The 11,695-nt window shown below is 45.4% G+C and overlaps 1 protein-coding gene across 3 annotated transcripts in view; it reads right to left on the bottom strand.

Annotated features, from left to right (window-relative positions):
- Positions 1–654: 654 nt before the first annotated feature.
- NEK6 (NIMA related kinase 6) overlaps positions 655–11,695 on the bottom strand; it is a 50,261-nt gene continuing 39,220 nt past the window's right edge. For all 3 annotated transcript variants that reach the window (XM_015879437.2, XM_015879438.2, XM_015879436.2), the window contains exons 8-10: positions 9,658–9,752; positions 5,309–5,422; positions 655–2,761 (exon numbers count right to left, since the gene is read on the bottom strand). In XM_015879437.2, the coding sequence (XP_015734923.1) occupies positions 2,651–2,761; positions 5,309–5,422; positions 9,658–9,752 (320 nt within the window). In that variant the 3' untranslated portion in view covers positions 655–2,650. The remainder of the gene's footprint in view (positions 2,762–5,308; positions 5,423–9,657; positions 9,753–11,695) is intronic.

Genomic DNA, 11,695 nt, shown 5'->3' with positions numbered 1-11,695 from the left:
TTCTTACCTGTTGTAAACATGGAGTCTGTGCAGAACTGCTTCAGCTTTAATTATCACAGGGTATTAAGAGCTGTATTGTGATGTTTACATCCATTCTTCCCTGTTTTTTGTAGATAGGGACAGGCTATCAAGCAGATCCAGCCTCTACCTCGTATGAAATGCTCTTATTTCTACATTACATCAGAGAGGAAAAGACAACTAAAAAGCCTTAACTGTCTTGTTACTTACCTGAGGTTTTCTGCAAACCTCCACTGGGACATGTCCAGGAATCCTGAGCTCGTATTTGAGATAAACTCATTTTGTGTTTTACACTTACCATGTAATCCTAAGAAGGAAAAACCTGGCTGAAAATCCGCCTATAAAGGGTTAGGCTGAAGGTAACGTTCAGCCTCGAAAGGTTTTGTGGTGGCAGCCCTCACTCTCACCAGCCTGCAGTGCCCTCCAGGGAAAGCACCTTCAGCTGAGCTGTTCCCCTGGTGAGGTTTTCCATCAGGACAAGAGATGATGGTTTATGTCGCCCATTTTATGAGAGCAGGACTTTGCATCAGGTATCTACATGCCATGAAAGCTGTTGCCAAACCTCACACATATTCTGACCTGTTTTAATTTTTTTCCTTTAATACTGAACCTTTTTTTCTTTTTTAAACAACGGTGTTTATTTTGTAAATCATTTTTTTTTATTTATCTAAAAATGCACAATTGAAAAAAAAAATTACCTTTTGAAATACATTTACTTATAGGCACTAATAGATTTTATGTAGCAAGACAGTGAGCGGAGCCGCTCGAGGCACTGCTGTGGTTTGAGCTGTGCTCCCCAGAGGGCAGAGCTGGGTACACCACCACCAGCACAGCCAGCCCAGCCCACTGCTGCCATGGCTTAAAGGAAACCTGCAGTGTAAAGGTGACAGTCTGGAGTCTTACACCTAAGAATTGCTAAAGAAGATGGCTCTAAATTAAACAAGTTGGCTTGGGAATGTGGGAAGCAACGTGCCGCCTCTCCTCCATTCTTGTGCTGATTTGAATTTCCTCAGGCTCTCAGGAGAGCAGCAGGCTCAGCTTCCTGCTGAGAAGCCACGATAACATGGCACCTTGCATTAATGATACCAACAGACATCATTCATAGCAATTAGTAGCTTTCCTTGCTACCCTATGAAATACACAAAATTTGGTGGAAAGTAGTTGAAGACGGCACTGCAATTTTCCTTTAAGTAGAGAAAAATCAAGTTAAAAATCCACTAAAAGCATATATGAGTATATAACCTTCTAACCCTAACCTTATTGAAGGAAAAAAAAAAAAAAAAGTTCAGGTTTTTATTCATTTCTTGAAGAAAACCAAAAGAGGCAGAGGCTGCCCTGGGACTGCAGCACACAGACTGCAGCTCAGCAGCAGCAAAGCAGCGCTGCTTCCACTCTGTGCCACCTGCACTGCTCTGCACTGCTCTGCACTGCTGCCCCCCAGCACAACCACTGCACTGTGAGGTGGGGCCGCTCCTGAAGCAGGCAATGTTTGTCACTGGCAGTAATGAAACAAACCATTGATTCAATGAATGAATTTAGTTGGTTTAAAGTTTTAATTCCAAGATGACGACCCCTCCTAATCAGCTTGAGATTTTTATAAAAATTCACATTCTAAATCAGCTTTCACAGTTAGTTAAATAGATGGGGCTGATCCTTGTGTGGAATACGATACACAGCCTTTGACTGACTTGGTTTCTGTACGTCTCAAATAGTTTAAAACACTGCTTTGCTTAAAGTTCTACCTACTGGTACCTAATATACTACTGAATGTGTACAGGCATCTTCCCAAAAACCCAGCTGGGGGAAAGAAATGCTGCTTTTCCAACAACCTGCAGTCTCACACGACTCGGGACAAACAGGTGCTCAGAAAGGCCCCATGAAGCACGCTTCTGTGGGGTGGTTTGCACAGGATTTGTGGGTTTTCCTCCCCAGCTGTACACTGCATTCAGCTCAGGGGCTGAATTAACAGCCCAACGCAGCGGCAAAATACTCTCACTTTAAGTTTTCAGTTAAAAAAGAAAAAAGAAAAGTCATGAAACAAATGCATTTCTACCCCCTCCCACCCCCCCCAAACCCCTCCCAGTTCTAAGTCTGAAGGAGGGAATTAATAAAAACACATAAATGGATGCTTTAAAATACACAAAGTAAAAACTGAAATTTGCTATAAACCATTTGCGGAAGAGGCAAAGTAGCAGTTATACAAACAACACAAAATCTACTGAAATTCTTACATTAGTATAAAGTGATTTCACTGAAGGAATTATTTCAATATTTCACATTACAGTTAAGATAGAGGAGGTGTGCCCAACACTGACACCCCAGTTAATATCATCTATCCTAGATTACACACGACAGTTTAAGAAAAGACCCTTAAATGATCTACACCTGTAACATCTTATTGGCTTAAAAAAAAAAAAAAAAAAAATCACTTGCAATACCTCACAGAATCTTCACTTTAAAGCATGACCACCTTGTGAGAGTCCTTGTCAAATAACCTGCAGAGATAGGGGAGCATCTCGCTACAAGCCGCTCCTCCCCTCACCCGCTGACTGGGCACCAGTCGGTTTCATCTGAGAAAAAAAATTCAAGTAAGACTAAGCTGTGCTGGCTTTTGAGAGTGTCTGCAGATGGTTCAGGTGCTGGAGGTCCAGACATGCATTTGTTTTGCTATTTGGTGCACGTAACCAATGTCGGGTCTTTGATCCGGATCAGGATATATGCACATGCTGACCAGCTCCCGGAGCTGAAAGACAGAAAGACATTGGAACAAGAATGGATCATTTCTTACTGGCCGAGGATCTGGGGTTCCCCAGATGGGAGCTGTTGTGGCTGATGCTGCTCACTTCTTTCCACCCCACCTCTACGGAAGAACCACAGTTAATCTGTACACATCTTAAGACAGGATGCCAGAACATGGCTGTCAGACCCCAGCACTTCCTCGAGAACCTCTGTGAAGGAGAGAAACCGGCCATTGATTATGTTTAATAAATAAAATGCAGAAGGGCTCAAGTACCCCCCACCTCCCTACCCTCTTTATTGTGCACATGAAAGATTGTAGCTTTTAATTATACAGACACTGAAAGCTGCTCGTACCCCCGAGGCATTGGGAGAAACAGCCTTGAGCCTCTGATCTTCTCACATCCTCCCAGTAGCCACAGTGCCAATTATTTTAATGGTAATTAAAAGCATGACCCTACAGCTATCAAGCACACAGTTCATCTGCATTACTGAATGCACCCAAATGAGGCCGCAGCTCTGCTTCCCGAGTGCAGGGTCGCTGCGGGGCCTGAAGCCACCCCAGCAGGAACTGGCAGACCCGACCTCAACATGCAGCCCCAACCGGTGCCAACAATTACCAGCACACTTGTTTCTGAGCCAGAAAACGAATCTGTTTCTGCTCCTCCACTTCATCATGAGATCTAGATTGGAGAAAAGGCCACAGCCAGGAGGCCATCACTGAAAGGCAACAACACCCCAAGTGGGCATTCCTCAATGCTCTGCACTGTTCATCCACAACAGTGCTGCAAGAGAAGCATCCAGGGGGTCAGCAGCTCCCCTGCACAGGGAGCACAGGGCTTCATTTGGGGGCACGTCACTGCTGGCATCATTTGACCAATGCTCATCTCTGCCCCAGGAAGAGGACGGAAAGGCAGCTCACCACTACCAAGCCTGCCCCAATGACAGTACTGGAGTGGCCCAAAGAATCTTCTCCATCAGCCTAAGGAAAATGAACACATCCACATGGGGACAGACACTCGCTGTGAGCAGCACTGATTCCTGCTGGTGCAATTTACTGCTGCAGGAAGGCGCTGCCACGCTTTTTTCTGTGACCTGCAGCACGAGGGCTCCCACCCAACAGCTCATCCCACTCAGCTGCTGGAAGACACCAACCCACCTCTCCTTCAGCTCTGAGCTCCAGAAGCATCTGAAAATCCAACCCTTAAAACCAGCACGAAAACAAATAGTGTTTGTGGCAAAGACATGTTCTAAGACTCAGGAAATTAGAGCTCTTTGTGGTTCACGCAGGCAGCAGCAGCTCATACAGCTACAGCCAAAGGCACAGCCCTCTCAGACTTTGTCAGGCATTCTGTTAATAGTGCATGAACACCATCTGGAGTCTGGTTCTCTGGGACCTGGCGCCTTTGAGCTTTAAACCATCCTTCTCACCCCGGATTGTATCACTACACTACACACACTCTTTAGCACTGCCAGAGGGAAGCAAACAGACAGTAATTGTAAAGACAGGAAACACATCTGTCAACTTACACTAATACTTGCTGCCAGCAGGCATATCCTGAGCTGCACGCTACAACAGCACAGCAAATGTGAATGCACAGAGCTGGGACGTGCTGCTACAGCAGCTTGGGAAAAAAACAATCCACTTTTCCACAACACTTCTCCAATTACCTTCTTGCACCTTAGCAAGAGAGAATGAATGTAAACTGTGTGGCAGCCCAGAGGACAGGACAGCAATACATCGTGACTGCGCCCATGGAGCAGAGCTGGGAAGCTCAGTGTGGTACAGACAGACTCCTCTGCAGCCCAAGCAGCTCAGCCCTGCACAGCCTACAGTTTAAAATGTAAAACAACATCTAAAATTACATTAGCCTTTTCCTTTCAAACAGGGGGCACCGATGACTGAATGAGAAAGTAAGGAAAACAGCCGGTTTACCAAGGAAAAGGAAAAAATATCAGAAAAAAACAGCCTTGCATAAAAACGAGCCCCACGACTGCAGCCCAAGTGCAACACCACAGAGCGGGCAAAGCACAGCAGCAATTGTAGTGTTTTAATACAGCCCAGTTCAGCCACTGCTCTCCACCTCATACTTTCATATACATAAAACCCAGACTTCAAAAATCCCCCTATCACAGCCTGGGGAATCAACAATTATCTCGTTAATTAAACAGTTTTCCTCTTCTCCCCATTTAAAAAGAGTAAAAACTAAAACTTCTCCCTCTAACAAACTGAAGACTGCTGGGACAAAAATTGAAGCACGGTTTCATGGTATGTTATTTTAAGCGAAGGGAAGCGAAGGAGAGGGCTTTCCCACGGATCACTGTTGGTTTTTGCCAACGAAACAGACTTTCAGTCTCAAAATCCTCTCCATGTTAAGGAACCACATTAAGAAATCTTCCTTCCTGCCTTACTTCAGTGTGCTGACATTCAGAGGCTCAGCAGCTCCCTGGGCAGCCGCAGGGCAGCGCTGCACTCCCCCACCCCAGCACCCAGGATGGGGAGGCTCTTTCCCACACCCCCACCAGTTCCCCTGCACAAATGCTCCCCATTTACCTTCTCAGAATAATGTTCAGCTGGAAGAGGCGGGTAGTCACACTGCTCTATCTTCTTGCACAGCGAGTACAAGTTCATTTTATCACCATAAAAGGGACTCTGAAGAGCTGCCATCTGGAGAGAAAAACACAGAAAGCATTTCAGAAATGGAAAAGATGTAATAGCCCTCAGTGCTAACGATTTGCAAGAGCAAATTCTGTTCTCTGATGGCGAGCAAGCAACGCTGCTGCTCCGCCAGCCCATTCAGCAGAGCTGGACAGCCCCACACTGCACACAGCCCCGGGCCTCAGCACTCAGTGAGCTCCCCATGCTTCCCCATCACTGCAGTTATTTCTGCTGAGAACACTGCAGATGTGGGACAGCGTTGGTGGGGAATTCTACACATACGCAGAAGAAACATTCTCTTACTTTAAGTGAGAAATAGTATGGCTGTGCTGCAGGGGGATCCGTCAGACACCAGCGGCTCAAAGACAGTTACGAAACCCTCTCATACACATGATCACCTTCTGATAGAGCAGCTCTACTGTTCCTGATAATGTTGCGGTTTCCGCCCTCCTTGGTAACCACCATGTTAAGAACTGCCAATGCATTTACTCTCTCTGGTAAATTTTTAATCAACCACTACAAGGAATAAGTAGATTAATTCTGAATTTGGCTATCTCGAATAAAAAGACCCTTATAAATGTGAGTGATGCAGCTTAAAAACAGGCCTCAAAATAAACATCCTTTCCTCCTGGAAACTGACTGCTTAGTAAAGAACATCCCAGGCAGATTGGGGAGCCCAACCGAAGAACCTTTTCCTCATCAGCCACATCTTTGGCCTCTATAGATTCTTTCCTTTTTAAATCCAGATTTGTGTTTCCAAACCCATGGCAGTTGTATGATGCAAACATGCCGAGCACACGGCACAGGGAGCACAACCCAATGCTCCTGGTGGGGAAGAACTTCCAGCTCTGTACAGAGAGGTGTTTATCTGACACTGAAATGTTGGGATGGAAACTGCATCTCTGCACGGACTATCATCTACAATGCAGGTCCTTGGCCAGGTCTAAGTGACCCCCAAACCACGAGCCTCAGGAGAACAGCTGCAAGACGTGCTTTTTGAACCTACAAAGTGTGGTACAGGACGTGTCCAGTGCATGGCAATGGTCCTGGAGGCAGCAGGGCAGGCAGGAGCCACACTGTCCACAGGCTCCATGCAAGAAACGGCAAAAAAAGCAAAAAAAAGCGAAGGCGCATCCCTATTACAGTCGTAACATAAACTGCTAATGAGAGACTGACAGCAAAGTGCTCCATCAGTCACACGCAAGTGGAGAGCCCAGCACGCAAAACTGTTCCAAGAACAACAGTGGTGGGCGCATCAGGGAGGGCACACATCAAAGAGATCTCCCAGATTTCAGCAGAAAGATCAATAACTACCAGTGGGTTCAAAGAGATTTTTCCATTCCCATCAGCTTGGCTTTCTACATGCAGTGAAGTGGTCACATGCATAAGAGAAGGAATTAAAAGGGAGCGATGCAGGTTTGTTGGGGTGGGAGGGGGCTACATTGGGAAGCGACGTCCCCCTGTTCTGGCTGACACAGCTCCGACCACCAGCGCTGTGCACAGCACTTTGTGCAGCTTTCTTTGGGTTTGCTTCCGGCATTTTGATTAGAGCAATTACTGAAGGACAGCAAGATCCCCGTTGGAAATGACCACCATGCAGAATGGCTGGTTAAAAAAATTCCTACGCAGGAATCGTTGGTGTTTAAATTGATGGTCTTGCCAGAACCGCTGAAGTCATTGCTTGCAGCTACATTCTGGGAATTAACAACTTATTTTTATTCCCCGGAGTGATCTTGCTGACAGATTTCTACAGGAAGAGAGGGATGAAGACAGTTACTACTGTATTGATAAGACTTAATAACAATCGCTGTACGATTACCGATGTCAGAGTTAAGCGGTGCTATCTGACATCACGGCCCAAACCCCTCACTGTTATGTAACCGGACACGCACATCTCTGATGGCAATTTGTGCATTAAATCCCCCTGCAGTTATCTGCACAACAGATCTGGAGAAATATCAGAAGTGACTCATAACCAAACAAACATTGCTTTCTTTACTTTTAAGCCAAATGGAAAAAGATTTTCATTATAAGGAATTGGGGGTGGGGGGGGAGCTGAAATAAGGCTCTTCCAGAGATACATGAACTTCATTTTTCATTTTCCAATATCTAAAAAGTTTTATAAGTCAAGCGGCTGCTTGTCTGGTGGGCACAAAATTGGGACCTGCCCAGTCCTTCCTGGAATGCATGAACTCTCGCTCACAAAGTAAAGGCTTACCTACATAGGAAGTAAATTTAAAAATGCTTTGGATGCCAAACCTTTCACATTATTACAGTACTGCTGCTGTTCAGTGCGCAATTAACTCAGCTCCTTGAAATAAGAGGAGTACTAAGACTACCGTGCCATAAGGGGACCATATTGCCTGCAACAAAAACACATCTTAGCGCAACGCTAAATATTTCTCCCTGCATAAATCTGGAATCCCTTCCCCAGCATTCCCCTCAGACTCAGGGATGCCTGTGCCCAACATGGGTCCTTCCTTGTCGGCAGCATGGGTAAGTACCACGTGTGGGCAGAGCCACAACTAAGTGCCCTGTGCTGGGAACTCCTGATGAGGTCTGATAAGTGACACACAGCTGGAAATCTTCAAAATAGTAACTGGCTTGGTTGGAGCTCAGGTTCCTTCCCCTCGCTCCCACTTAAAAGAGTCTCTGTACTCATTTTCAAATGGCCACACAAGACCCAGGTACACACAGCTGTTTTGTGACCCTGGTTTTCATCAGGAATTCATCCCAGTATCTCATTAGAAGTGTTATAAATAAAGCCATCCTCCACTGAAAACATCAGCTTTTCTATGGCTTGTCGCTGTTGCTTCAGGACTTATCCAAACTCTTGAATTCCTTCTCTACAGCTGAGAAGAACCTGAGGACAGGCACAGAAACACTCAGTTTAAGCTCCCACTTCTCCAAGTACCTCTAACACCTCTGGCCAGGCTGCACCACTGCTCCATGCGCACACAGCATGTGCTGAGACTGCATGGATCGCTGCCATGGAGTCTCCAGCACCGCTCTGCCCTGGAGGTGTGCACCACGTGGCACTTCCACATAGTGCCCACATCGAACCAGCACCCATCGAGCTGCCAGGCTCAGTGCTTGGCACTCAGCAGCGGTTCGTTCTTTGAGGCAAACATCCTTCCCACAAGGAGATAACAGTGACAGGCACTGAACTCCTGCTGGGAAGAGATCTATTATCTGAGCATTTACTTTTATACCCTCTTGTCCCAGAAGGCAGTTTCTTAAACCAGCTGAATGACATGCTTAACTGCCATTGCTTTCATAGTTACTCACTTGCAAAACAATTTGCATTCCTGTTTATTCTCTCATTCCGTGTGGTTATAAGAAACTGCAGCGAGGAACAAAATCTCATTAGTTCACACAATTTCAAGTAACTCAGGAAAGCACGACCCTGACTCTTGGAGCTCTATTTTCCAATGAGGATGTGAGCTGCAACTTCACAGTTCAACATGCCAGGGATTTCTCATCCTTGGGGCCAGGATAAAACGTTGCAAATGCTGATTTGCACTTTCACTTAAATTCAGAAATGATGCATGCATTTAAAACAATCAGTGACTACAATGTTGTTCTGAGCTAGAAACAAAATCCCAAAGTTCAGAGCGCTGTGACAGAATCCGAGCGCTTCTTTTTGAAACGCAAGAACTTATCACCTGCAAAGAAAACCAACTGGCTTTTAAGAAGAGTTACAAATTGTGCAGTGCAGTCAAGGAGTGCCCACTCTGTCACCCCACCTTTGTAGGACAGCATACCACTGGAAAATATCTCTTATACGGGCAGAGAAACAGTGATTTCACATTACATAAAAACTCTGCTTTTCTTCACTGAAAGCTCTCAGAGTTGAGATATTCCAATTAGTCAGAATTCAATTAAACAAACCAGTGGCTTACATTCAAATGAATTTTCTATTTGTAGAACAAATGGTATTCAGGAGAAACTACGAATATGCTGCCCTAATTACAGCTCTGCTCACAGTAGGAAGAATGAATACAGTAAACTGGCTTCTTTGTGTCGATATCCTCAGCGTCCACCGTGACCCACTACATTAACTTTGCACAAGCACCGCGTGGCACAATTCCCTTGTTGTTCATGCTCACAGATCACGCAGTGAACACAAAGAGTTAACTTCTCATAAGGTTTCTGAACAAATAAGAGAAAACTTCGACCTATTCAACTGCTGATTCACTGTACCGTGCAGCTAAGACAAAGGGGCAAAAGAAGAAGATACTTACTTCATACAATAAACAGCCCAAAGACCAGATATCGGATTTAAAGTTATAGCCGTTTTCATGTATTCTTTCTGGGGACATATAGTATGGAGTTCCCACTGCAAAGAAAACGAACAGATGAGGAGTTACCATCCAAGAAAGACGGTGCAACCTGCATTGTACAGAAATGTGACTTAGCTGAAGGGTGAGGGTTAGCAAAAGCAGCTCATTAGAGGAGTCTGGAATAAGAATTTAGAAAGAAACCATGCTTTCAAAGGCATATTCTCATCTAGAACCAAAAATACAATCACATGATGCACTCAATGACTGCTGAACATTGCTGAAAGCTTTTCTATTTCAGAAACCTGAGGAAAGTTTTCCTTCCTCCCAAGTCACCACTGCGTCTCCCCATGGGCAGAGCCACCATAAATGATGGCTCTCTTTGGTTCACTCAGCAGTGCAGAAAGCAGTGAGTTACACACTGTGTATGTACAGAGCTACAAGGATCCTGTGACAGCACATCACTGAGCGTTCACTTGCCATACCCCAAACTGGCAGCATGACAGCCCGGCTCCAGAGATAATGGGATGCCCTTGATAAAGAGTTTCAGAGACCACTGAGTGGAGCAGGGGGGTGCCAGTGACAAACCCGACCCCAGACACGTACCCACGGCTTTCCAGAAGAACCAAGAGAGTAATTCCAAACTTTTAAACACTGTTCCAGCTCCAGTCCCATCAGGAGCTGCTGGATTATCTACTTCCAGAAGTCTGTGTTTTATCACAAGAAATTTACTACTGCATTTTGGACAGGACTTGCAGGAAATTATTAATAAATTCCTTACCTCAAAAAGGCTCTTTTTAAAATCCTAAATAAGTTTCAGTTGTGGTACTGAAAATACAAGACATCCTGGCAATTTCAACTACATCAAATAATCCTCAGATACATCATTTATTAAAGCATCCAAGGACTTTCTATGCTCTCTCCTTTCTCATCCTGTGGTTTTTTTTCTGTTTTTTTTTTTTTTTTTGCTTTTGGCATTCCAGCACATCCATCTCTTAATTAAAGACCTTTCGCACAAGACGGCAAATGTTTATTTTGCCTGTAACTTTCAGTTTGCCATTTCTTCAACCAAAGCTCTGATTGCAGACAGCTGAAACATTCCTGAGCAGATGAACAGCAGTGCTGGAGGCAGAGGGGGGGAAGCTGGAGAGCTGCACCACCTTCCCCAGCTTTCCTAAGGGGTTTGCACACGTTAGGAAACAAATAACTTCTGGAGTGGAAAGCTCCTGAAAGGCAAAACCCCCCCAGAGAGCACATGGGGAGCAGCACAACATGGGGTGCTGCTGCCATCGGTCAGAGACCTGAGCAAAATCACCTCAAGCTCCTGGAGCTCAGAGCACGCTGCATTAAGTAAATAGGTGAGTCCAAAACTTGGTTGCATTCCCATCATCCACAGAATCAAAACATGGGCCACGAGCCCATTGAGACAGACACTGATATATCACTGATAGGCACTCATACATCGTCCAGATTTGTGTAGAGGAACTGCACTTGGTTAGAGTAGCACTGACTCTTTTCCTCCTTAAAAATATGCTACTGGAGAAGGAAGAGCGATTCCTTACATGAAGTTTTTGGTTTGGAACTCTCCATTAGATGCAAGTACATAAAATACATCCTAACTTTAAAGTCAGCACTGCTTCTCAGATCTAAAAGAAACCCACCAGACTAGATGGAAGAGAACCTGCCCTGACCCACAACAAGTAAAGGAACTGTGTATGGGGATGCAGCACAGAGCCACAGGAGTGAACATGGATCATTCCGGCCCTTCCTGCCCAGCACCCGCATGCTCCAGAGCGTGTGGTGCCAGTGGTGGCCTCCAGCAGTAGCTGTTCTTGCTATCAGTTATTCTGGGTCACTGCACGGCAAGCATAGAGCAAATAACAATGTGTGGGCTCTAAAGTTACGGTCCTGCCTGCCATGTTAGCAGGGGTCTGCTTGGTAGGCTAAAATTGTCGTTTCAGATAATGCCTTAAAACAACCTTCGATCAAAGCAAAATGACAG

This window comes from Coturnix japonica, chromosome 17 (assembly GCF_001577835.2).
Source record: "Coturnix japonica isolate 7356 chromosome 17, Coturnix japonica 2.1, whole genome shotgun sequence".
In the NCBI taxonomy this organism is placed as follows: Eukaryota; Metazoa; Chordata; class Aves; order Galliformes; family Phasianidae; genus Coturnix; species Coturnix japonica.
This window is presented reverse-complemented; position numbering and strand designations above follow the sequence as displayed.